We start from the raw sequence: 27,793 nt of genomic DNA, 5'->3' as shown, positions 1-27,793 counted from the left end.
AATCTTTTTAAAAGTAAGAAGTAAGAAGACCAGAATTGAAAGAGATATGGTGGGGTGCCTGGGTGGCTCAGTCATTAAGCGTCTGCCTTCAGCTCAGGTCATGGTCCCAGGGTCCCGGGATTAACCCCTGCATCCAGCTCCCTGCTCAGCGGAGAGCCTCCTTCTCCGTTTCCCACTCCCTCTGCTTGTGTTCCCTCTCTCGCTGTGTCTCTGTCTGTCAAATAAATAAAATCTTTTTAAAAAGAGAGAAATGGTAATCCAGAGAGATAAATTAGCATAGAAGCCACTTTTGCCCTCAGATTGTTTAGCAATCTGAGAACTTTAGAAAATTCATTTTCATGTCTTCATGGAGTGGTAGAGGAGGCAATGGGTAAGATATCAAAGTACAGGTCTGTTCAAGGTGGGATGTCTAATAGAAGATCCTCCTGACAATAAGTTGGGAGCCCAAGGAGCAATAAAATCTGAGTAAGTGTGAACCAGGGTAAGTCAACCCTTTATAGATTTGTAGCTTGAGTTTGTATCACTTGGGTAATTTAGAGAATTTCAGCCCTTGAACTTGGCTGAGATACTAGGAATAATAGTATTCCTAGACTGGATAGGACCATAGGTACCTAATAGAATCAAACAATCTTCTCTAAAGAAAGCTGCCTTCTATCTAGACTTCAAATTATTAAAGAAAATATTTTTAGCTCCATGACAAATATATAGTCAGTGTTGACCAAGCATATAAAGTAGTAGGGCACCATGAATGAGAACCAACATGTTAGGGGTTTAATTTTGTCTCCCCAAAAGTCATATTTTGAAGTCCTAACCCCCAGTGCCTCAGAATATGACCTTATTTGGAAATTGGGTCATTGCAGATATAATTAGTTAAGAGACGGTCATACCGGAATTTGGTGAGCCCCTAATCTACTATGACTGATGCCCTTATAAAAAGGAGAAATATGGACATAGACACATACACAGGGAGAACACCTTATGAAGATGAAGTCAGATCAGGGTGATATCATCTACAAGCCAGGGAATGCCAACAATAGCCAGCAAACTACCAGAAGTTAGAGGATATGAAAGAGATTTCCCTGTCACAGCCCTTTGAAGGAAGTAACCATGCCAACAACACCTTGATCTCAGACTTCTAGCCTCCAGAAATGAGAGACAATACAACTCTGTTGTTGAAGCTGCTCAGTTTTTGGTACTTGGTTACAGTAGCCCTAGCAAACTAATATAGAGCAGAAACAAGAGAAACAGACACACAAGGTATCAAATATCAAAACAATCAGGTATATGCTATAACACAATTGTGCACAGTATGTTTGAAGATAATTAAAGAAAGTTTGAAAGTATCTGGAAGGAACCAGAAACTTTTATAAAAGGTGTCCTAGCACCCAGCCAGTGCTCAAAGGCAAGAGAGAGAAATAAAAGGGATACAGATGAAAGGAAGAAATAAAACTATATTTGCAGATGTCATGATTAAACAAAATATCAAAAAAGTACTTAGATCTATCTCTTAAGTTTAGCAAGACTGCTAGATGCAAGGTCAAAACACAAATATCGATTGTATTTCTGCATAACTAGCAGTGAACAATTGAAAAATTAAATTTTTAAAAGTACCATTTACAATAGCACAAATAAAATACGTTGGTATGTATCTAGCAAAATATATGCAGGATCTATATACTGAAAAATAAAAAAAAAAAGTTGCTTAGATCAACAAAGACCTAAATACATGGAGTGATATATTATGGGTTATGGACTGAATATATCTGATTTCCCCCCAAAGCTCATATGTTAACGTCCTAACCCCACCATGTGATGATATTAGGAGGTGGGACCTTTGGCAGATGATTAGGTCATGAGCATGGAGTCCTCATGAATGGAATTAGTGCCCTTATCAGAAGAGACCAGAGAGCTGCTTGCTTGCTTTCTGCCATGTGAGGGAACAGCAAGAAGTTTCAGTCAACAACCTTTAAGAGGGCTCCCTGCAAAACCCCACCATGCTGGTTCCCTGATCTCAAGCTTCTCGCCTCCAGAGCAGTGAGAAATGAATTTCTGTTATTCATAAGCCACCCAGTCCGTGGTACTTTATTAGAGCAGCCTGAGCAGACTAAAACCACATTTATAGATTGGCAGACTCAGTGTTGCTACAATGTCAGTTCTCCCCCAAACTGAGCTGCAGAATGGTGTGTTAATATATGTGGGGTAGAGTATACTGAGTATACGTCTGCTGGGGAAGACTGGATATGGTTCAGTATTCTGTAGCAAGAATAGTGACCAGTGATCATTTATTTGATTTCCATGACGAGTCAAAGATTTTTTTTATTTAGGAAGAAGCCAGATCCGTACGGATGAAGTGATAATAGTATCTGGGAGGATTTGCTTTGAAATAATCTGGCAGGGATGGGAAGGAGGAGGGGAATAAAGATGAAACAATCAAAATCCCACCAAGATATTTTTCTAGCATTGACAAGCTGATCCCAAAATTTACATGAAAAAGCAAGAGAACTAGAACAGTGAAAACAATTTTGACAAAGAACAAAATTGGAGGACTCATATTGCCTGATTTCAAGACTTACTGTAAAGCTACAATAATGAAGCCAAGTGCGGTACTGATGAAGGGATGGATGTGTACAGGTAGAACAGAGGCTAAAAATAGACCCATACAGACAAATATGGTCAATTGGTCTTTGACAAAGATGGAGCAGTGATTCAATGGAGAGAGGGTTGTCTTTTCAACAAATGGTGCTAGAAGAAATCGAACATTCCTATGGAAAAAAAAAAAGAACTTTGACCTATACATCACAGATGATACAAAAATTAACTTAAAATATATCCTAGGCATAAATGTAACACTATGAAACCTTACAAAGAAAACAGAAAATGTTTATGACCTAGAATTACATAGAGTTCTGAGATGGGACATCTCAGTCCCTAATTTGGACTTCATTAAAATTTAAAAATTTTTCTCTGTGAAAGACCCTGTTAAGAAAATGAAAAAAGAAGTCACAGCCTGGGAGGCAATATTTGTAAATCACCCATGATAAGGGACTTGTATTTAGAACTCTCAAAATTCAACAGTAGGAAAACAAACAACCCGAATAAAAAATAGGCAAAGGTTTTAAAAGATGCTTTACCTCAGAAGATACAGATGGCAAATCAGCTCATGAAAAAGTGCTCAACATTAGTTAATGCAAGTTAAAACTACAATGATATATTACTGTACACCTGTTAGAATGGCAGAACAGAAACAACACTGCACCTGACAATAGCAGGTGCTGGGAGGATGCAGGGCAATTGAGTCCTCATATTGCTGTTGGGAATGCATAATGGTACAGCCACTTTCGAAAATATTTCAGCAGTTTCTTGTAAAATTAAATATACCCTTAGTCCATGACCCAGCAGTCCTGCTCCTAGGTATTTACCTAAGAGAAATGAAAACTTATGTTTACACAGAAACCTTTTTTATTTTTTTTAAAGATTTTATTTATTTATTTGACAGAGAGATATAGCGAGAGGGAACACAAGCAAGGGGAGTGGGAGAGCAAGAAGGCAGGCTTCCCGCCGAAGCAGGGAGCCCGATGTGGGGCTCGATCCCGGGACCCCGGAATCATGACCTGAGCTGAAGGCAGATGCTTAACAACTGAGCCACCCAGGCACCCCTCTACACAGAAACCTTTAACAAGGGGCACCTGGGTGGCTCAGTTGGTTAAGCCTCCTAGTCTTGATTTCGGCTCAGGTCATGATCTCAGGGTGATGAGAACAAGCCCCAGTGTCTGGCTCGGCACTCATTGTGGAGTCTACTTGAGATTATCTCTTTCCCTCTCCCTCTCCCTTTTCCGGACCTCTCCCCATCCCCCTACTCACTCACTCTCTCTCTCTCTCAAAAAAAAGGAAACCTGTAACAACTTTATTCATAGTTGCCAAAAACTGAAACGAATCCAAATGTCCTTCGATTTGCTCCATGTTTAAATAAAGTGGTCTATCCCTACAATGGAATTGTACTCAGCAGTAATAAGGAACAAATTACTGATGGACGTAACACTATGGATGAGTCTCTAATGCATTGTGCTGAGTGAAAGAACCCAGAATCAAAAGAACATACTGTATGAATCCATCTATATGACATTCTGGAAAAGGTACAACTATAGGAACAGAGAAGCTATCAGTGATTTCTAGGGATTAAAGACAAGATGGATTTGGCTACAAAAGGACAGCATGAAGGGTAGTGGTATAGTTCTGTATCTTGAGGTGATTATGTAGGTCTATCTGTACCAAAAAAAGCAAATTTTACTATGTAATTTTTTTTTCTAGAGAGGAAAGAGGGAGAGGGAGAGAAAGAATCCCCAGCAGGCTCCTCACCCAGCACATTGCCCAACATGGGGCTCAAACTCACGACCCTGACATCATGACCCAAGCCAAAATCAAGAGTGGGACGCTTAACCAACTGAGCCACCCAGGCACTCCAGTTTACTATGTAATTTCTTTTTTTTTTTTTTAAAGATTTTATTTATTTATTTGAGAGAGAGAATGAGAGAGAGAGAGCACATGAGAGGGGGGAGGATCAGAGGGAGAAGCAGACCCCCTGCTGAGCAAGGAGCCCGATATGGGACTCGACCCTGGGACTCCAGGATCATGACCTGAGCCGAAGGCAATTGCTTAACCAACTGAGCCACCCAGGTGCCCTACTATGTAATTTCTAAAATAACTTTTTAAAAAATGATATACCATATTTGAAAACCATCAAATGGGATTTTTAGAAATAAGTATAACTGTTACAATTAGAAATTCAGTGGATGAGTTTAACAGCAGATTCTATCGGCTCAAGATAGATCAGTTATGAGAAAGTATACAGAATGTAGCATCGAATGGTAAAATGTTGGGAGGTACAGAAGAGAAGAGGCATAGAGATAAGTGGAAGGGTAGAACATACGCATGAGCACAGTCTCAAGAGAGGAGAGAGTAGCAGTTACTTTTTTGGAACAGATTTAACGAAAGATGACCCGATCCACAGATATAAGAAATCAAGTGAACCCCAAGAAGGATAAATAAAAGGAAATCCATATACACTGAAAATATAGAAAATCAAAGACAAAATGAAAAATCAGTCTGAGAAAAAAAGATGATCTTCAAAGGAGCATAAGCTGACAACTGACTTCTGGACTACACAGCAGAAACCACAAAACAGTGAAATAGCCTTTTCAGTATTATTGAAAGAATAACTTAGAAAAAATAACTGCCAACCTAGAAAGTTATACCTAGGAAAAATATATTGTAGGAATGAAGGAGGTGTATAAAGACATTTTCAGACAAACAGAAACTGAATTTGTCATCGGCAGACCCTCCCAAAGCAGATTCTAAAGGAAAATTGCCCTAGATGGAAGGTCTGGAACACAAGAAGGAATGACAAGCAGGGAAAGTGAGAAACAAGCAGATACATCTAAATGAACACGGAAGAATATCTTTTGGGTCTTTCAAAGAATGACAACAATAGGGCATTTAAATAGGATTATAGTATTCTAAGTTCCTTGTTTTGTCCTATAATAGAATGCATAGTATAATTTCTAGGGTAATTACTGAAAAAACAGATTAAAGGCATAGTTTACAAACTCGAGGTGGGAAGAATGGAATAACTTTTAAAAGTCAGCTAATCCAAAAGACAACAAGAAAAAGAGGTTAAAGAAAAGTATATAAGATGCAGACTTTTTTATTAACGTTGCAGTAATTACAGTAAGTTTAAGTAGACTAATTACATTAATTTTTCCAGTTAGAAGTTAAAGATCATCAGATTAGATTTCTAAAACTTTTAAGTCCTAGATAGAAGGATTCAGAAAAGTTAGAAGTGAAAGGATAGAAAAACACACATCTTGTAAACACTAGGAAAAAGGAATTTCAGTAGGTATATCAAAAGCAGTCAAAATAAAATTTAAGGCAAAAAGCATCACTAAAGATAAAGAGTGCCCTTTCACAAAAGGTTCAATTCCCCAGCAAGATAATAATTGTACCTTTCTCTGCACCATTGTAATGTTAAAATTTGTAGAGGAAAAATTGACAATTAAATAAAAATAAATAAAATCTGCAGTCAGAGTGGATTATTTTTATTGTCAAGCACACTGGGGACATTTACAAATTTATGGTAAGCTGTAAAGCAAATCTCAACACATTTGAATGGTTTTAAATCACCCAGATACTCTCTGACCACAGTGCACTTAAGCTGGAAATCAATAACAGAAAGATACTAAGAAAATCTCCAAGTGCTTGGAAATTAAGATCTACTTATCTAAATAACCTTTAGGTCTAAGAAGGTATTATAATGGAAATTAGAAAATATTTCAACCAAACAACAATAAAAGTATATCAAAACATGTGGATGCAGCTAAAAGAGATTTAGGGGGAAATGTATTGCCTTAAATGTGTGTACTATAAAAACAAACAAAAAGCCTAAAAATTAATTAGCCAAGTATTCATCTCGAGAAGTTTAAAAAGATAGCACAGTAAATCTGAAGTAGGAGGAAGGAAAGGATAACGATTAGAACAGAAATTAATACAATGAAAAAAAGATAAATCACATTCAACAAAGAGAATTTAAAAAGCCAACTTTTTAAATTTATTTATTTATTTTTATTTTTATTTTTTTTAAGATTTTATTTATTTATTTGAGAGAGAGAATGAGAGAGAGAGAGAGCACATGAGACGGGGGAGGGTCAGAGGGAGAAGCAGACTCCCTGCCGAGCAGGGAGCCCGATGCGGGACTCGATCCCGGGACTCCAGGATCATGACCTGAGCCGAAGGCAGTCGCTTAACCAACTGAGCCACCCAGGCGCCCAACTTTTTTTAAAGGCAAATAAAATTAATTGATCTCTGGTAAAACTGATGAAGGGAAAATGAGGAGGCACAAATAATATCAGAGCTGAGGAAGGGGGCTTTATTACAGGGGGTGCGGATGCTAAAACAATAAGAGGATATTCTTTTTTTTTTTTTTTAAAGATTTTATTTATTATTTATTTGAGAGAGAGAATGAGAGACAGCACGAGAGGGAAGAGGGTCAGAGGGAGAAGCAGACCCCCCTGCTGAGCAGGGAGCCCGATGTGGGACTCAATCCCAGGACTCCAGGATCATGACCTGAGCCGAAGGCAGTCGCTTAACCAACTGAGCCACCCAGGTGCCCCACGAGGATATTCTTAATAACTGTATGCCAGTAAATTTGAAAATTTGGAAAAATAGGCAAATTCCTAGAAAAACATAACTTCATAAAACAGATTTGAGAAGGAAAAGATCCAAATAGTTCCTGTGACCATTAAATAAATTGAATTTAACAGCCTAGCAGGTGAACAGATCTAACAAGGACAGGCCCCAGTGGCTGGCTCGTTGGCTGGCTGGCTGACCAGTTGCAGTTCAGACAGGAGTGTTCAGCGGTTACCCTCGGGGTCTTCGTAGCCACTCTTGTTCATTAACCCAGAAACAGCATCTCTGACCACAGAGGGCGGTGAGGCTGCATGTGTGTTCAGACCTTCAGGGATGCAAACTTGTGTGTCAGCTAGGCAAAGGCCAGATGGTATCCTGGCAAATGCAGAAAATTCTTAAGAGTCTTTCCAAATAATAAACTCTTATTGAGAACCATCAGTTAGCAACATAAACATTTTGTGATTGTTAAGGTAAGGGAACTTCCACTAGAAGCTAAGAAAACTGAGTTATAGGACTGATTTCCCCTTATGCAGGGATCTGTCCCACCTAAGGTAATACAAGGACCCCAGCTAGAGTAATCTAAAGTAATTCTCCACATTAAGGCAAGATCATGTAAACTTCCCAAGGGGACATTCATATAAATATAAAGATACTGTGTTTTTTTAAAAAAGGAAGTCAGCTTGGGGCACCTGGGTGGCTCAGTCGGTTAAACGTCTGCCTTCAACTCAGGTCATGATCCCAGGGTTCTGGGATCAAGCCCCGCATCGGGCTCCCTGCTCCGCGGAGAGTCTGCTTCTCCCTTTCCCTCTATCCTTCTCTCCTGCTCGTGCTCACTCGTTCGCTCTCTCTCTCTCGTTCTGCTGTCTCTCTCAGGTAACATTTAAAAAAAAAAAAAAAGCCCACAAAATTGTTTACTTATAAAACTAATAAATTGTTTTAACAAATGTTCAGGATATGTTAGACAGTATCCTGATGATCTCTGCTGTTACATCCTTCTGTTGTTAGTTCTCATAAATATTCAGAAGAAAAGGAACGAAGTTCTCTGAGCTGCTCATGTGACGTCACAGGATCCTGAGCATGATAGAATTTGTGGGTGAGAATAAAAGAAGCATCAGAGAAGAGATCACAAAATGTTTCAAAGTGTCATAAATTCTCACAATCCAGGAAGCATGGCGGGGGGTGGGGGATCAGTGCTGCCACCACCATTTGACGTTTTCTTTTCCACCAAAAGTTGTTAGCTCCTCCTGGCGTCTAGCATGCCAGCGAACACCATGAGCTTGGGTCTCCTCTGATTGTCCTTGGTGCACACATTCATGAGAAATGAAGCAGTTGAGGATTATTCGGAAAAATAATTTGAGTTACACATGGCCTTTACCTCACCAGGACTTTTTGCTATCCGCTATGTATATTTTAGATATTAAAACTTGCTCTCGTTCATACAATGGACTATTACTCAGCAATTAAAAAAAGAAGCATGCAGGGGCGCCTGGGGGGCTCAGTCAGTGAAGCGTCCGAGTCTTGATTTCCACTCAGGTCATGATCACGGGGTTGTGGGATCAATTTTTTCAGATGTGCCAAAACGGTCTTCTGTGTACTTCACATACTTCTGTGTGGAAAAGGGACTTGCAGGAGCAAATAATGGATGCATGGTGCACACCTCACACATGCTTGGCAAGTGCTCACATGCGTTCTTTCTGCATAGGAAAGAAAAAGTCCAAGTTCAAGACATTTAAGAAGTTCTTCGGGAAAAAGAAGAGAAAGGAATCGCCGTCTGCCACAGGAAATAGCACTTGGAAACAGAGTCAGGGGAAGAGTGAAGTGATTGCCATCGAGTCGGGGCCAGTGGGCTATGACTCAGAAGATGAGCTCGAGTAAGTTGCCCCGCCCATCCTTCAGGCTCCTATGCCCCAGTAAGCAGGTGGGGGCACAGGAGGACCCAAATACTTTGTCTCATTGTCCTGGTAACTGGCTGGATTTCTGAGCCTCTTTCCCTCCTAGGGAATTCCACTGGAGGTTCCTCCAAAGAAGTTGTATTTTCTGTCTTTTCATACATGGGGATGGAGAAGGTTGTGGGAAAACATTATCAGGTACCTGCTACGTGCCAAGTGCTGTGTTTATTAAAAGTCTACAATCACTGTGGGGGAGGAGGTCAGAGCTACCGTCTTATAAATGAGCAAACCAAGCTTTAGAGAAATTTTGGAGAACTTGTCCATTGCCCTGCAACTAAAAGCTGCAAGGTTGGGATACAAGCCATGATTTTATTTGACTGAGCACTCTTTTGAGGACGTAGATATTATACCAGGAAAATGCATCTCTCTAAGCCTAAACTTTGAGTTTTCTAATAAGATTTTCCATTAGAAGGAGAGAGGGGTGGGGGAAGTCTTCTTGCTGTTAAATCTTGGAAAAATCATCCAAAAATCTTGTTGGCTACAACAGAACCAATAGGTATGAAAACTTGGGGAAATCTAGTGTGAAGTAATCCTTATTTCTATAACTTGTACTTCACCAAAATATAGTTACATTATACATGCTTCAGTGATTCCAGAAGTTACGTCTGTGAATAAAAGGGGGAAAAAAACCCCAGATTTGTTGCCATGCAACAAACACAGTTTGTTTTAGTTTGGGAATAAAATTCCACAGAAGAGATAATGACCCTTGGGACTGGGGACTAGACCTCGCTGGGATGGGGTCACAAGCTCCAGCATCCCAGTGATGCTGGCCGGTCCCCTCCTTCCTCCCCAGGCTGCTCGCCTGTTTTTAGAGGAGCAGAAATTACATTGACCACTTGATGGCACCAAATGACTGAAGCGGAAAGATTCAGGTCTTTTCTTTCAGGGTTTTTGTTTTTGTTTTTCTTTCCTGGTGCTGGCAGGGAGCAGGAAGGACCCACATTATACTTCATGAAGAGCTCGGAGGACAGGTGGTGCACGCGCTTTTTGAGGCGCTGTACTCCAAATTCTGGGGGAACAAGACGTCATCGTGATAATATTGCTAATTATTCAGTGTCTTCACTGGACCAGCCCCAGGGAAATTATAACACTCACTCCCACCCACACCCTATCTCTGACCAGAACGTACAGTGGCCCTTCCGACCAGAGAACAGGATCACAGCACGGGGGGGAGCGGGGTGTGTGTGTCTGTATGTGTGTGAGAGATGACCGGTCCACTTGTGTTTCCTCTCTGTCCCTGGAGCCCATCGACACTGGGGACAGTTTCCTTTTTATCTTTATGTTCTCAGCACCTGGCAGGGGCCAGGTCCTCAATTACTGGTAAAAGTTGGCCGAAGGGGTGCCTGGTGGCTCAGCCGGTTAAGTGGCTGCCTTCGGCTCAGGTCATGATCTCGAGGTCGGGCTCCCTGCTCAGCGGAGAGTCTGCTTCTCTCCCTCCCTCTGCTCCTGCCCCTGCTGTGCTCGCTCGCTCTCTCAAATAAATAAATAAAATCTTAAAAAAAAAAATCTCTGTTGGAGCGATGCTGGGCTAGGAAACTTAAGGGTGGGGTCTGATGAGGCCCAGGAAGTGCATTGCTTTTAGAGAGTAGCACAGAGGATGAGACAAGATCTTTTCCTCCCCCAACTTTATTGGAAGAAAATTGATGTATAACATTGTGGAAGTTTAAGACATATAACATGTTGATTTAATACACATACATATTAAAAATTGATTACTTACCCCCGAGCTAACACCTGCATCATGTCACCTAATTACTATTTATTTTTTAAGGTGAGAATATTTAAGATCTAGTCTCTTAATTTCCAAGTATGTAATACAAGAGTATTACCTATAAGACTGTGCCATAAACTGTGCTGTCGATCTCCTTAACTTCTTCATCTTATGACTGGACTTGGTACCGTTTCCCCCACCCTGCAGCCCCTAGTAACCACCGTCTACTCTGTTCTGGGAGTTTGACTTTCTTAGACTCTGCATATAAGTGCGATCATATAGTTTTTATCTTTCTCTTTCTTGTTTGTTTCCCTTAGTGTGACACCCTTGGGGCTCATCCATGTTGTCACAAACCACAGGATATCCCCCTTTCTCATGACTTCGTAATATCCTACGTACATACACACACACACACCCACACACACACACATTCATACTACATCTTCTGTATCCATTCATCTGTTGATAGACATTTGGATTATTTCCATATTTTGGCTATTGTGAATAATGCTGCAGTGAATATAGGAAGGCAGATACCTCTTCAAGATCCTATTTTCATTTCCTTTGGATAAACACCCAGAAGTAGAATTGCTGGATCCTATGATAGTTCTATTTTTAATTTTTCGAGGAGCCTCCATGCTGTTCTCTTCAGTGACTGCACCAACTTAACATTCCCACCAACAGTGCAGAAAAGTTTCTCTTCTCCACATTCTCCCCAACACTTATCTCTTATCACTTTGATGATAGCCATTCTAACAGGTGTGACATTTGCATTTCCCTGATTAGGAGTGATGTTGAGCATCTTTTCATGTGTCTGTTAGCCATTTGTATGTCTTCTTTGGAAAAATGTCTATTTAATTCCTCTGCATATTTTTGAATCGGATTGTTTTTTTTCTTGCTATTGATTTATATGAGTCCTTTATATATTTTGGATATTAACCCCTTATCAGATATATGATTTGCAAATATTTTCTCCCATTCTTTAGGTTTTCTTTTCATTTTGTTGATGGTTTCCTTTGCTGTGCAGAAGCTTTTAAATTTGATATAGTCTCACTTTTTATTTTTGCTTTTGATGCCTTTGCTTTCAAGAAATTATTGCCAAGACCAGTGTCAAGGTTTCTTACTACATATGTTTTCTTCTAGGAGTTTTATGGTTTTGGGTCTTATGTGCAAGTCTTTAGTCCATTTTCATTTTTTTTTTTTTATGGTGTAAGATAGGGTTCAGTGTCATTCTTTTGCTCATGGCTATCCAGTTTTTCCAGCACCATTTATTGAAGAGACTGTCCTTTCCTCATTGTATATTTTTGGCTTCTTCATTATAAATTATCTGACCATATGAGGGACAAAATCTTAGGGGCACTTTTTAGTGCCTTTGAGAGTCTGTGTGCCTTCTAGATTCTGCAACAACTTCTCATCCATCACGATGGGCAAAAGAGTTCCATTTGCCAAGGTACATTAATGCTGGCAAACCACATGGGACCCTGGGGGTTTAAAAGGCTGACCCCCATTTATTGTGTCTGTGTTGTTATGCTTTTTAAGTCTCTTAATCTATAATGATTTTCCTTCCCCCTCCCCACCCACCCCACTTTGTTTCATGTCATTGATCTGATGGAAAAAACAGGGTTATTGTCTCTGCCAAATATCTCACATTCTGGATTTGCTTTCTCTTGGTATGACTGAACTCATTTTTATAGTCTCTGAATCTCTTGTAAAGTGTTAGATGGATCTGGATATTTAATTAGATTTAGGTTCAGATGGTACTGGGTACTTAATCTCACATCACCTCATGAGGCACATGCCATCTGGTTGTCCCACTTCTCATGACACTAAGACTGAGCAGTGGGTTCAAGGGGTCTCTCTCAGTGTGATACCTCCACAGATCTTCGCCTAATGATTTCAACACCTGCTGATGATCATTGCCTAGATCCATTATTTTATTGCAAAATGGTGGTTTTTCTAATTGTATCACTCATTCTGCATGTGTTAGCTGGAATTCTTACATGAAGACCTTTCCTTCCTCAATTCCTTACTTTCTCTAATATGCGAGATGTCCAGGAAAGGCAGAATAATGCCTGGTTCTCCTTTTACCAATCAACCTTCAAAGTAACAATCTGGTACCCTAGCTGGTACCCTAACTTCCAATACTGACCAATGAGTTTTTCTTTTTCTTTTCTGTTTTGTTTTTGTTTTTTTTTTTTTTAGTATATATCATTGTGAATGCATGGATTTTTATATATTTGATTTGCTTTAGCCCATGACAGTCTTTATTCATTTTTATGCTCATAGCGCCTCATCTTACACTATTGGGAGTCACTTCAGATTAGCTCCCGAGTTCTTTAGACATGACCCCATTTGTCTTTGAAATCTTCCTTGCTTTCTTGTACAATGGGATTTCTATCCCAGCTTTATTTTGTACATTTCCTGTCCTAGACCTACGATCAGCCACCTATTCACATGGGCCCGGTTCCTTTTATTTTTTTTTTTAAAGACTTTTTATTTATTGAATGAGAGAGAGAAAGCACATGAGAGGGGAGAGGGTCAGAGGGAGAAGCAAGCTCCCCGCCGAGCAGGGAGCCCGATGCGGGACTCGATCCCGGGACTCCAGGATCATGACCTGAGCCGAAGGCAGTGGCTTAACCAACTGAGCCACCCAGGCGCCCCCCGGTTCCTTTTAGTATGAAGTGGTTTTCAGAGACCACAGTCTGGCTGCTAAGGGTGATGATTGCTAGCTGGCTGTCATTGCTTCTAGACTTCTTCAGTAGATTAGGGACTAAAAAATGCATTTTATTTTTTAAGAGAAAAATAACTCACTGATATTTCCAGTTCAAACTTAAGACAAAATTTTTGAATTCACTGTTCTCTTATGCTAGGAATCTTAATTCCTAGTGATATTAACAAAATTACTCATTTTCTTCTTCATATAATATACTTATAATCTCATTACCCTGATCTCCCACATAGAGGTTATGTTCTATAAAGATTGTTGTATACTATTTTTAAAAATCAGTACTGCTACCAATAAGACTACTGAGTGTAATTTCATATCTTTGATTGGTTTTTTTGTTCTTGGAATTTATCCTATTATGAATGTAGAGCCAGAACTCATTTTGGGGGCGCCTGGGTGGCTCAGTCAGTTAAACATCCAACTCTTTCTATCAGCTCAGGTCATGATCTCGGGTTGTGAGATCAAGCCCCTTGTTGGGCTCCATGCTGGGTGTGGAGCTTGCTTAAGATTGTCTCCCTCTCCCACTCTTCCCCTCTTTCCCCCCTCTCTCTCTCTCAAAAAAAAAAAAAATCAGATGTTGGGTTAAAATCACTTGAAATCATTCTTTTCTCTGTGCAGTTATGCCAACAACACAGTATAAAATTAGGCTCGTTTGTTTCTGTTTGTTTTCTAGTTTTAGAGATTCTCTTATTTCCCTTTTTGTTTGACTTTGTCTTTTAACTATATAAAATATTTACATAGTTTCAAAGACAAAATTGTGAATGTGTAAGTAAATGCCTTGGCGCCCTGTCTCCCAATCTCATTTTGTCCTTCTCCCCAACGGAAACTATTTTTATTCATTTGTTGCTTATCCTTCTATTTTTATGTTTTAAACTGTAAGCAAACAACATACCTCTTCACATATGTTCACCTATATTCATACCCCCCTTCCGCACATAGCACTAATACGCCATAAGCATTGTTCTGCACTCTGCTTCATTTTCCACTCGGTGCAGTCTTGTGCTCCCTTACCCACATGGTCACCTGCAGAGTCTCCATTAGATGATGTTCCGTGGTTTATGCAGGTACCTACTGAGGGCCATTTGGGTTGTTGGTGGTCTTTTCCTTCTGTAAACGTAGTGAATGTCCCTGAGCATATGACCTTCTGTGTTTTTGCCAGTGTATCTTTGCAGAGGCCTTTTCATGCTGTCTCAACTCCTACTTAACACCTAGAGTGGAGGCGTTGGGGCAGTGGTTATGGTTTTCAAAGGGAGTGGCCATGGGCTGCCCACTGTAGGAGGGAGAGACAGGTGTGCGTGTGATCTTTGTAACAGGAGCTGCCGTTGACAGGGTGGGCCTGCTGGGTTCTTTCACTTGGCTTCATGCCCTCCCAGAAGAGTGAGGACACATTCTTTTGGGAGCCTGTGGATTCCCCACTTGCAGACTCACTACTGTGAGCTAGGAGGAAGTTGCAAACATTATTAACCAACACAACGTGATCTGCAGTGGAGCGGACCACCGTAAGAGTTCCTAATGCCTCGCAGAGAACAGGATGCCTGGGGCGGCGTGCGGGTGGGGGAGTATAGAGCACAGATGCACAGTGCCTGTGGGAGCAGGCTTTCCTTCCTTCATCATCGGGTTTCCATCATCTCCTTCCACCTATTGTTCAGGCAGCCACTGCTGCTAGGAAAATCTGACAACTTAACTCCCACATCCTCTTAGGACATTTTGTGAATGTCCTGTGGGTTCGGTTCCTAATTGGAGTCTCGAGCTCAGGGCTGGGGCAGCGGCCGGGATGGGGATGACAGAAGGACCCACCATCTGTACTCCAGGGCCTAGGCACATAGGCTGGATTACACAGCTCATTCATAGTAGGTGATGAAAACAGGGCACGGCTTCACAGATTTGCAGTTCTCACTCATTTCAAACCCACCCTCTGGATGCGTGTTTTGGACCACCTTGCAAGGATGCCTCCGTCAGGCAGGCCCTCAGCCTACTATGCAGACACGACCTCTAGCCCACCGAGGAACGGCATGTTTGCCCACAAGGAATGATTTCACCTTCCTCAGGCATCCACCATAGTCTTTGCACAACCCTCCCCCCCCCCCCAGCCCTTCCTCTCTGCAGGCCTCCTGTCTTAGACATCACACCTCCCTCAAACCCTCATTTTCCCATTAATAAAAAGAATTCACACAACCTTCAGAGCCATCAGGAAAATGCCTACCTCTACAGTGCTCCTAAGCGTTGACTGTGGTATTTGACAGGGCGGAGATAAATCGGAGTCAAAAGCCATCAAAAAATAAATGCAGCCGGGGCGCCTGGGTGGCTCAGTCGTTGAGCGTCTGCCTTCGGCTCAGGTCATGATCCCAGGGACCTGGGATCGAGCCCCACATAGGGCTCCCTGCTCGGAGGGAGGCCTGCTTCTCCCTCTCCCACTCCCCCTGCTTGTGTTCCTGCTCTCGCTATGTCTCTCTCTGTCAAATAAATAAATTTAAAAAATCTTTAAAAAAAAATAAATGCAGCCGAAGGCGTATTGTGGCTGCGCTGTTAGGCCCCAGCCCTCTTGTTCATGCTGAGCCCCCTGCGTGAGACGTGGAGGAGCGTGGCGTTTCATGGTGCCTCTTTTATCCTAGGGAGTCGAGGGCCGCGCTGGGCAGCCGGGCCCTGTCACATGACAGTATTTTCATTCCTGAGTCGGGACAGGACCCTCCTCGGCCTGTGCGGGTGTTTTCCCAAGAAAATGTGTGTGACCGGATTAAAGCCCTGCAGGTAAACTTCTCCTGGGCAGTGACACTGGGTATATACGTCAAATACGAGCTGAGAAGTTTTCGAATTATTTCTGCTTGGTTTATTTGACATATCTTGAAGTGTAATTGCATGCAGGACACACCAAATTACTTACAACTGGATCTTGACTTGTCCTAAGTTGTAACTGCTCATTTTCAGGATGAGAGCAGGAGAGCTGGGGGCAGACAACTCTTTTCAGTTCAGTCTACTCACTGCCCCAGGCAGGGGCGTTGAAAACAGCCCGTGAATGAACCGGAGCAGGAAGATTTGTTGATAAAAAGTTGCTGATGAAAACAAGAGCAAATGTTCTTTATTATAATCTAGCTGAAAATACAGTGTAATGTGAAAATGGGGCCGCCACCGCCTCCGGGAGGCCTTCCTGCCAAGCGGGGAGATGACACTGGCATGAGTTCTGAGGACGACGGTCTGCCCAGGAGCCCCCCAGAGATGTCCCTGCTGCCTGACATCGGTCCCGGCACAACCATAAAGGCAAGTGAGGCCTGCGCCACCTCTCGGCTTGGTGCGCGCTCACTTCAGGGGGGGGCGGGGGGGCGCTCTGGTGGCCCCCGTGTGTTCCTGTAGGAGTCCCACGGTCTGTGTGGCCAGGCGGTATTCCAGACCAGGTCCGTGGAGCTCACGGTCAGTCCTTGGGCTGCATTTGTTTTCGTTCTTTGAGCAGAAATGTCCATCTTGTCAGGAGATAGGGTTTTGGTAGCCTTTTTTGTAATGGCTACAGATCTGATACAATCAACCCTCTCCCTGGTTTTTCCTGTCTGAGCAGATGACCAGACTGGGCATCCCATCTGAAAGAAGGGAAACACCTTTATGTCTGTTTTCTGTTGTCATGACATTTGGCTGGAGGGAGAAGGGAGTGGTGAACATATGTGACTTAATCTGGACTCTCCGGTCTGAGTTTAGGGCCATGAGAACCTGTTGGTCTGGGGTAGAATGTGACATATGCTGCTGGTAAACAGGGCAACAGGGAAAGTTTGACCAGCAAGAGGGCCATCTGTGACCTCAGCAGGGCAGGGGAGCCGATCGTGGATAACACCCTCCCCCATTAGGAAACAGGAGGAAGCACTGAGCCTCGTGGAAGTAGCCCTGCTCCTGGTGCCGCCATTTTAAGCCAATACGCTGTACTTGTACGTAAACGATCATTTGCCCTTTAGACCAGCCCTGCTGAGGGGTGGATAGAATTGGAGTTAATACGTGTAACGCTGACACTTGAAAAACAAAGGCCAGAGTCCATGTTTTATAGCCACTCCCCTGCCCTGTGCGTTCTTGGAGCTATGGCTCCATGCCCTAGTGGACGATTGTTCACTGAGAATCTCGGGATTCATTGTGAACCACCATCTTGCAGATTCTGAGCTGCTCTGTAATACATTCAGCAGTCACTTCAACTTGGACATCCAGAAGCCCCCCGGCAAAGGCAGGGGAAAGAATATTCACCTAACTTGGGTGCGGTTGTGGGTTCCCAGAGCATCACTGGTAAAAGCCAGAGGGAAGGCTGTGGTGGAGCTGAATGTAAGTGAGCCCCAGGGTTAGGGTTTGCCCAGAGCTGGCTAGAGAATTATTCTCTCCAGAATTCTGCTCTAAGGTGAACCTGTCCCTGCTTGTTCCATGAGCAGGGTCTAAAGACAGTGGGCTACCCACACCTGCTCTCCCAGTTTGAAGAGAAGGAGGAGAAGACAGGAGGATGATTTGGCCCATTTCCTGGATTTCAAGCCAACCCTTAAAATACCAGAGGGGAAGGCTGGCGGGCTATGGCTAACTCCAGTGTCACATGACAGACCCCTCTTGTACTCTCAGACGTGGAGCTTCAGCGTCCCCAGCCTCAGGACCAGATGGGACTTTGTTTCAGGGCCACATGCTGGGGAGATGACTCTCACGAGCCATAGTTGACTGGCTTGCCCTCACTCTATCCCACAGTTCTCTGGCTCTCTCTGCCTTTAGCTGGGGCAGTACAGGAGAACAGGTGGTTTCTAATTCCATTCATTAAGGCATGAGCCCACCTCTGAACCTGCAAAGCACCACAATGCACAGATTCCATAGTTAGCTGTATGGGAGCCACTCACACCCGGCGGGGCTGGCCTCTTCCTTCTCAGCATCCTTGGTTATGTTACTGAAAAAACAAAGTTCTGAGATTTTATTAACTAGGTAATTCTATTAATTGGGTAATAGGAATCTAAAATTGGAGCCTTTAAGACTTAAAAAATATGTGTAATCTTTATTACCATGGTTTTGAAGACACAGTGATCATATTTTATGCCCTGAAAGTTTCTTGGGCACAGTGGACTGACTGGTTGAGAGGAGGAAACAATGCACCCTTTAAAATGTCTTTAGGGCGCCTGGGTGGCTCAGTCGGTTAAGCGACTGCCTTCGGCTCAGGTCATGATCCCGGGGTCCTGGGATCAAGTCCCGCATCGGGCTCCCTGCTCTGCGGGGAGCCTGCTTCTCCCTCTCCCGCTCCCCCTGCTTGTGTTCCCTCTCTCGCTGTGTCTCTCTCTGTCCAAAAAAAAAAAAAAAAAAAAAAAAAATCTTTAAAATGTCTTTATATAACACATGATATTTGATATAATGATACCTTCAATCCCAAAAGGATGGGATTGTGGGCTTTCATTTTTTTCCTATTGTGACTCCCGGAAGCAGGCCCACATGCTTGATAGAGAAACTTAATGAAGATTATTGTGATAAAAGGTTTCCAGTAACAAGTATCTCATGACGCTGCCAAGGTGATATTTCCTAATGGAATGAGTTTTTTAGGAAATGCGCGAAATTATTTTTAAAATCTCATTACCACATGAGGTGACAAAGAAACTTTATTTGGTGGTTTCTAAGGTAAAATGACATCCAACTAGCCATCTGCTAAGTGTCCTGCCATTAAGTAGGAAGCACTGGGTAGAGGGTGGCAAGCTGGGAAGTTGTCCTGGGTGATGAGGAAAGGTAACACACGGAGAGAGACAACATGGGCTCTGGCAGAAACGGACCCACTGCCGTGCAGCCAGGCAGTGGGCAGGTTCTGTCATCTGTAGAATCTGTGTCCTCGGAGGGTTTTGGAGAGGATTATGTGAAATCAGGTAGGTCAGTGCCTCCCCTTCCCTCAACAGGAAAGGCCAGCTGGGGTGCAAAGCCTGGAGGCTCCTCCTTCCCAGAAAGGCCCATGTCTGCGGCCTGTTCCCATGTGCACCGGCCTCAGCCCACTCCTGGGTGGCTGAGCCCCTCTCTTTGAAGACAAACACTGTAAACCAGCTGTCACCCAGGGTCACCCCTGAAAAAGCCCATGAACCCCAGGCCATTTTCCCATTTGAGTCCCATTCCTCCAATGAAGGGCCAGCCACCTGCTAGACTTTTTAAATCATTCATTTCCGGAGTTATCCAGAAGCATGGATTTCAGGACCAACGGGTGACTGGGAGCAAGCAGGGCAAATGGGGATGCTTCCAGCCCACAGATAAAAACACAGGTCAGCTTTCCTGCCCCGTCCTACCTTACCTCACATAGTTGCTTCACTGACCAAAGACAGGATGCATCATTCTCCTCAGTCATGAAGGTGTTGGTCTTTTTAGGCCCTAAGAACTCTCGGAACGACCACAAAGACGGAGAAGTGAGAGTCTGGCGCCCTAGCAGGAAGACCAGCCGTGACAGCCAGTGCACGGGTTTTGCAGGGACAGAGGTCATTGTGGTCAGAGTTTCTGAGAAGTTAAGCTCCCTGCCAGCTCGCACCACCCCCCCGGGGGCCGGGGTGGGCCTGAGCCCAGGACTGGCTGCTCAGGCAGTGCAAATGCCAGGTGGGCTGAGTGGAGGGGAGGCAGGGAAGGTTTGTCCTTTGGGTTTATAGGGAGGTGACTAAAGCCCATGTCCTCACAGAAGACATAATCATTCTCACCTGGGAGTCACTGCATTTGCGAAAGCAGCTCATCTTGCCTGTTCTCTTAAGTCCCACGCAGTCAGAAAAACAAAACCCAAAATTTTACCCAATGTATATATACATTGTTCCTCTAGACAAAGGTGAAAATGAAGGATTCTATATGATCTTTGGAATGTACCCATTCTAGTGGTGACCCTTAGGGAGGACACCTGGGAGAGGTGTCACCTGTCCAATCTTAGGTGATGTACTGAGTCATCAGCTACAACAGTGGAAGCCAAAGCCACAGGCACAGAGGAAGCCAGAAGTCCTGTCCTGTGGTTTATTTTTTAAATAATTTTTCTTGCTTTATTCCCATAAGAACCCAAGTAGCTGAAACAAGAGAACTAAAATAGATTATGTCCACTTATAACCCCTTTCCCCTCATTGTAGTAATCGTCTTCTCCCAGTAGGCAGGAGTAAACTTAATACTTGCAGGAGAAAATATAAGGAACCTTTCTGTTAACAGGGAAAATACATTTCTCTGAGGAAGTTCCCTTGCAGGGGGAGTCCCTGCATCAGCTTGTCTCTCTAACAGTGACATCCTTCTGGTGCCCCCTAGTTAAGCAGAGGCTGCTGGAACCTGCTCTGTGTGGGGCTCCAGGGTTGTGGAAAAGAAACTGAGCAAGATGTACCCAGGCCCCTGGGAGTCTGCCCGCTGCCCATGGCTTGTTTGCTGCCTCCTTCCTGAGGAGACCATTTTCACAGGGGCTCACTAAGTCATTGTGAGGTGCCTAAAATTATGGTCTTAGGTTAAAATGTAAGCTTGACACCACCTCGCACCCCTCAGCACGACTCCTATCAAAGAAATAGAAAATTACAAGTGTTGGCAAGGATGTGGAGAAATTAGAGCCCCTGTGCCCTGTTGGTGGGAATGCAAAATGGTGTAGCCACTGTGGCAAACAGTATGGAGGTTCCTCAAAAAATTAAAAATAGAACCACTGTATGATCCAGCAATTCCATGTCTGGGTATATACCTGAAAGAACTGAAAGCCAGTTCTTGAAGAGGTATTTGTACACATGTTCACAGCAGCATTATTCACAATAGATAAAATGTGGAAGCAACCCAAGTGTCCATGAATGGATAAACAAAATGTGGTATCTACATACGATGGAATATAGTTCAGCCTTATAAAGGGAGGAGGGTCTGATACAGGCTACAGCATGGATGAACATTATGCTAAATGAAATAAGCCAGACAAAAAAAGGCAAATACTGTATGATTCCACTTAATGTGAGGTACCTAGAGTAGTCAGATTTATAGAGATAGAAAGTAGAATGGTGGGTGCCAGGGGCTGGGGGAGAGGCAATGGGGAGTTGTTGTTTAGTGGGTGCAGAGTTTCAGTTTTACAAGAGAAAAAGTTCTGCAGAGGTTTGCTCGACAATGGGAGTGTACTTAATGCCACTGAACCGTATGGCTAAAAGCGGTTATGATGGTAAATTTTGTTGTGTTTATACATACAAAATTTGGAAGACAAAAAGCATTGGGAGAAAAATATAAATGTAAACTTGACACTAATACTGAGCACCATGCTAGAATAGAAGTAGGGGCAGGGTTGTAACCAAAGCCCAGCACCTCCCAGATTCTCTCTCTGCACCCCGCTCCCCATGTGGGTACCCCCTCCACCACTTCATGCCGATAAACGTCTTGGCGGTAGAACCCACTGAGACCTTACTCAGTGAAGGGGATGGCCAAGTTCAGTGGGCAGGCAACAGCATGTTACTGTCATCCTTCCAGGTGACTACCAAAATATCCTTCCTCCCTGGCAGCACTTTTGCCCTTGACTGTCAGTGCCTCGCTGCGGAGGTATAAGCTAGTAAAATGTTTGTAACGCCAGATTTCTCCAAGACAACACACGAAGATACAGAAACCTTCTAGAATGAACAAATGCAGCTGTAGAGATGGGCTGCTGGGTAGTGGGCTTGGCCCATCCTCTGCTCGCTCCAGCCTGTAAAATCACACCTCTGGACCACCCTCTCGGCTTCCAGAGGCAGGAGCAAGCCTGCCCTTGGAGAGACCAGGTGGGTCTGCTTCATCAGAGAAAGAAGCCCTTGTCTGAAGTGGCTGTACCTGCTTGGGAGGGTGAAGGCGGAGCTGTCTCCCCGAGGCTGCCTGGGACGCAGGCTCTCTGCATGGCCTTGGAAATGAGTGACAAGTTTGCAGGGGTTGGCCCAACATTTAAAACTCCTTTCTAAGGAGGTACCCTAGAGTCCTCCCTGTTGAGAGTCAGATTTTAAATCCGTCCCCCCATGTAAAGCCCAGAGATGGCATGGGAAGACTGAGCACGGTAAAAGAAGGGAGCTGGTATGTTGGCTGGACCCATTTCATACCGAGAAGTTAATGCTTGGTATGCTTGCTCCTTGTCCCATGAAGGTCTCTTTAGTTTCCTCATCCCGGCCACAGTCTCCGGACCAGCTCTTCTCCAGGCACACGAGCGACGCCAGCATCCCCCCCCGCACCTCGGACAGCAGCGTGGCACCTGTGGCTGATTTTGATTACCCTCCAGAATTGTCCTCCTGCCTGGACAACTCTGCAGCTAAGCACAAGCTCCTGGTTAAGCCCCGCAACCAGCGGTCCAGCAAAATGAGGCGGCTGTCTTCGGTAATTGGGCTTCTTCCTACATGCACAGGCAGGACAGGCAGGCCTGGTAGCCCCCCCCCCCGCTTCCCACCCCGGCCTCTCTCCTCTCAGGGTCACGTGCCCCTTCTGAGAAACCCCCACGGTCAGTGGGACCATCTGCAGGAGCTGGAGCTGCTCCTCTTTTTCAATATACGTCAGATACGTCTCTTCCCTGCATAAACATGCCATCTGTTCATTGGTTCTGCAGCACCTCCCCCCGAAGCCGCTAGGCGCTGTGCATCCCCTGCCTTCCCACGGCACTCAGTGTAAGGTCCGCACTCCAGGCCTGGAACACCAGGTCCTGCCTGCCTCTCAGGCCTCTTATTCTCTCTCTTTCTCTCTAAACACACTTTGGCCTCCAGAACTCTCTCCGGCCTCAGGCCTGATGCCTGCTGGATCCACTGCTCGAGACACCCTTCTCCTGGCTGGCTCCTTCTCAGTCTTTGGGTCTCAGTCAGAGGTCCTCTCCCCAGAGAGGTTTACCTCACCATCCTATGGAAAACAGCCCCACCTTCCCACCAGCACGTTCCTTTCCTTCATACAGGAGTGAGCTTTGTAAATGTGTGTGCTCACTTGTTTATTGCCAGTCTTTTTGTTTTTTGCTTTTAAAGATTTTATTTATTTGTCAGAGAGAGAGAGAGAGAGCACAAGCAGGGGGCGTGGCAGGCAAGGGGAGAAGCAGGCTTCCCGCAGAGCAGGGAGCCCGATGCGGGGCTCAATCCCAGGACCCTGGGATCATGACCTGAGCCGAAGGCAGACACTTAACGACTGAGCCACCCAGGTGCTCCTATTGCCAGTCTTTCTGAGATCTCGTCCCAGCCCCTGTGTCCAGCCCCTAGAGCAACGCTAGCCACATGGCTGGCATTCAGTGCACATTTGTTGAATGGATGAATGAATGAGGGAATGAACAGTGACAGATAAGCTGACACACTAGCTCAGACTCCTGCCTTGGGCGAGGACCTACTTAGTAGTGTGGGGATTGTGCCCCTCTGAGGACAGAACCCCCCCCCCCCCAATCTTTGGGCATGCTGCCTGTGTAGTGGTCAGCTCATAGTTCTGAGAGCCAAGAACTCATTCATGGAGTGCTTTGGCTGCATAGTACCAGTGGGTTAGAGGTCCACATAAGATTGTTGCCTTCTCTGCTGCCCAGTGGTGCCCACGAGGTCTCAGCGCTGGAGGAGCTGAGAGAGCAGGGTGTGGGGACAGCCCGGCCACAGAGAATGACAGTGCTGAGAACGAGATGCCCACAGACCGACATTCTCTCCTTCCTTCCCTGGAGACAAGATTGTGGGGTATTGATGAAAGGCCCAGGACAAGCTAAGGTGCTCAGCTAGGGACAGGGGGTTTTCCTTTGGGCATGTGGAAGGTGCTTTGTAAACTTCTGCCAGCAGGGGTGACTTTGGAGGGGACTAACACTGCAGAAAGAAATGAGCTGTGGTTACCCTGAGGCTAATGTGTCCTTGTGCAAGCTGGACACTGGGGTACTTGTGTAAATGCTTGCACGTCCAACACACTTACAGTTAAAAGCTTGGTGTTGTGGGACTTGGCTAGGACTGGTAACTCCAACCTGCCTGTCCTCATGATGAGGGAGCAACAGGGCAGGGACAGAACCAGCTCCCTCTGGCCTCAAGTCTGGCCTTTATTCCCATGGGGATGTCTTTTGCTGTGGCAAGGGTACACGTAACCAGCCCCCGCCTGGCCAGGCCTTTGTGGCAGAGGGAAGCCCGGCTCATACTGCAAGTGGAAATGCGGCATCCCCTCTCGCTGTCAGCTGGAAACGCTATACCTCTCATTCTTTCAACTTGACTTAGCTCTTGAACCCCATTTTTTTAGACTAATAGAAATTCTGATTTAGGCGTTCTGGGTCAACATTTCTTGATTTAAACTCTGTCATTTACATATCCTCCCTCCTTCTTTGCTTTCCCTTCTTGGTAGGGAGCAGGCATGGATTAAAACTCTTAAGTTTTTGACTGGGCAGAGGTGTCTGGCCAGTGGTCACCAGTGTCACTGTTGGGTCCTAAGGTGGAGGCCTCTGTCCTTCAGTGTTCACAGCACTCTTTGCCCTTTGGTCATGAGGTGCCTCCTCCCAACTGTGAAGATTTTCCTGGTACTCTGGCCCCTCTTGGGGAATCAGGGTGCTTTCGTACATTCCCGTTCTGCTCTGAGGGTGATGAGGAGCCACCACATTGGCCCCTCTTGGACCCAGGGGACTTTTACAGAGGTTCAGGGTTTCTTTTGACTTCACTGAACAGTGAGGTCCAAGTTTCCCCCACTTTTCTGATCCCCCGTAACATCTGAGGTTTCTTTCTGCCTCACCCACTTTTACCCCTGCCCCCACTCGGGCATCTCTGAGTCTCCACTTTGGTCTCTTTCCGCCGCTGTCCACATTCTGTCCTCCGTTTGGGCAGAAGAGCTGTCCAGCACCCCCAGGCATCTTCCAGCTCTGTCGTGGGGGGCGAACCCTCTACCCCACACCATCCAGGCTCTGAATCTTTTGGAGCTCTAGACAAAAAAAGGGGTGGGGGTGGGCTTTTCTTACCTTAAAAACTCCATCTTGGCACAGTTAAAAAAACAAACAAACCTTGCCTATTAAGACTGTGATATTTATTACAAGTTGGAAAAACACTTCCAAGAGTGCATTTGGCCGCATCCTTCTGCCCCACCAGAGCAGAGGTCGGGAAAGAGAAACACACAAAAGACAAAAGCTGGCTGTTATCTCAGCATTTCATCCTGCTGCTCAGAACCGGGGCCTGCGTGTGGTTCTGACGCACCGGAAGCAGACGCCCGTGAACGTTTACGCCAGCGTCTCAGCACCCTGGCTGGTCCTCATCCCAACCCAGGCAGTGCCAGGAGCAGGGAATATTAACTCTCTTTTAGGAGGAGCAGCACGATTCTATGAGTAGCCCCAGGTCGTGGCGGACAGAGCTGCCAACTACAAGTCCCGGGTGTTAGACAGAGCCTGACACTACTTATCAGCAGTGTCCTCTGCCCAGAGATGACACAGATGCTGCCCCAAGACTTTCTTTCTGTGAGGGGAGGCCAATGAGCAGGCAGCCAGGACGGAGCCTCCATCTTGGTACAGGCTGAGCAGTGGGTCCTCCACTCCCTCTTCCTCCAGAGGACTGTAGGGGGTGAGGCTGCCGTGAGGGCCCAGAGGTGGAGGGCAGGGGCGGCGGCGGCGGAGAGGGAGCAGGTATATGCAGCCTTCCTGCTGTACCCAGTGCATGAGCCCAGGCTGAGTCAGAAGCCACTTTGCTCCCTGCAGAGCCTCTGCTTAGTGTCCAAGTCCACACTCCATGCTGCCTTCGTCCTGCCCAGCCCTTCACTGTTACCTCCTTGTAGCTGCCAGTGGCTTAAGTGGGATGTGGCCAGCTGGGCCTGCTTCTCAGCTTTCTGCTCATTTTGCGAGGGTTGTGATAGTTTTAAAACACGACCCACGTCCTGAACAGGTTTCAACATCAGTGATTTCCTGGAGTAGCAAAAGGCCAGTAACATCTTTTGAACCTGCGGCTTTTGAAAATTCTTCTGTAGATTTCTTTGAACGTCTTCATTTTTTTCAAATCCAGGGGACAAGGATTGTGCACCTTGGCAAGAGTTAGCTAAGGTATTGTCGCAAACATCCCAGTTATCTTATGTTCTGTTAGCAAGCAGATGCCAGCTGGGAGATGTTAAAATAACACCAGCAAACAACAAACACCTAACACAAACACTCCTCTACATTTCTTAACATAAAGGAAAGGAGATCTAATGCCCTCAACTTTTTTTCTTTTTCCCCCACGAAGATAGTGTTTTCTAATGTCCTGAACTTTTTTTAGAAGATTGACCTCAACACCCTCAAGCTTTTGGTCATTTTCTCATAGTGCTTTTGAATGATTCACATGACTGCCTTGGTCTCTTCTTCCTAAGGAAGCAGCGACTAACTTTGGGTACGGCAAGGAGGAAGTTGGACTAAATTTAAATTCCAGAGACTTTTCAGGAGGAAAGTACAAGGCAGTGTTTGCTTGTCAAGCCAGTAGGGCTTCAGGAGAGGAAGAGCACTGTAAGCTGCAGGAAGAGGCAAGACTCCCTGTAGGAGTGGAATCTGAGACTGTCCTTGGGTGGTGCGGGTGGAGCGCCCTGGAGGTGTGGGGAAAGAGGAGCTGGCCAGTCACTCGGCCCAGAGTCTGGCACATTCAGTAGTGGGGGCTCGGCTTGACCTGAGCAGAGAGTGGGAGAAATAATTTAAGACCAGAGAATATAAGACCTTTAATTTGGCTGAAAAGTTTGGACTTTATCCGTCAGCTGTGGTTTGGGATGTTATCCAACAAGCTGTGGTTTGCTCTTGACTGTGTTTGAGGTGATAGGAATCACCCTTTAGGTAAACCAGTCTCCCTTCACCCTGGGGCCCATCCCTGGAGAGAGAGCACTGAGATGGGAAACTAGCTCTCAGGCAGCACAGAGAGAGCACCAGCTTTTTAGCTGAGCTAATAAGCTCAACCTTGACCAAGATGTGGCCCTCTCTGAGCTCCCAGTTCTCCAAGTGCAAAAAGGAAATAATCCTTTCTTACTGGGATGAATCAAGAGTAAGTGAAATCATAGGCGTGGAGTGCAAAGCACGGCAGACACCTGGCTTATTTGATCCCCTTTGCTTCATTTTTTAGAGCAGTGTCCGCTGGTTTGGTAGCTCGGCCACTGGAGCCTTACACTATTTACTTTAAGAGCATAGCCACAAGACTGTTGAATCACAGACCTGTACCTCTGAAACAAATAATACATTATATGTAAAAAAAAAAAAAAAAAAAGATAGCAGGAGGGGAAGAATGAAGGGGGGGAAATCGGAGGGGGAGACGAACCATGAGAGACGATGGACCCTGAGAAACAAACTGAGGGTTCTAGAGGGGAGGGGGGGATGGGTTAACCTGGTGATGGGTATTAAAGAGGGCACGTTCTGCATGGAGCACT

The 27,793-nt window shown here is 44.9% G+C and overlaps 1 protein-coding gene across 1 annotated transcript in view; it reads left to right on the top strand.

Moving 5' to 3' along the window:
* The window catches only part of CRACDL (CRACD like), a 56,244-nt gene that overhangs the window by 2,493 nt on the left and 25,958 nt on the right, over positions 1–27,793 (top strand). Inside the window, exons 2-5 of the mRNA XM_035001733.1 lie at positions 8,882–9,050; positions 16,177–16,312; positions 16,655–16,819; positions 22,607–22,834. Of these exons, the coding sequence (XP_034857624.1) occupies positions 8,882–9,050; positions 16,177–16,312; positions 16,655–16,819; positions 22,607–22,834 (698 nt within the window). The remainder of the gene's footprint in view (positions 1–8,881; positions 9,051–16,176; positions 16,313–16,654; positions 16,820–22,606; positions 22,835–27,793) is intronic.

Source organism: Mirounga leonina, unplaced genomic scaffold, assembly GCF_011800145.1.
Source record: "Mirounga leonina isolate KUSES-001 unplaced genomic scaffold, KU_Mleo_1.0 Mir_125, whole genome shotgun sequence".
Taxonomy (NCBI): domain Eukaryota; kingdom Metazoa; phylum Chordata; class Mammalia; order Carnivora; family Phocidae; genus Mirounga; species Mirounga leonina.
The sequence above is the reverse complement of the archived record's forward strand: the minus strand, read 5'-3'. Positions and strand labels throughout refer to the sequence as shown.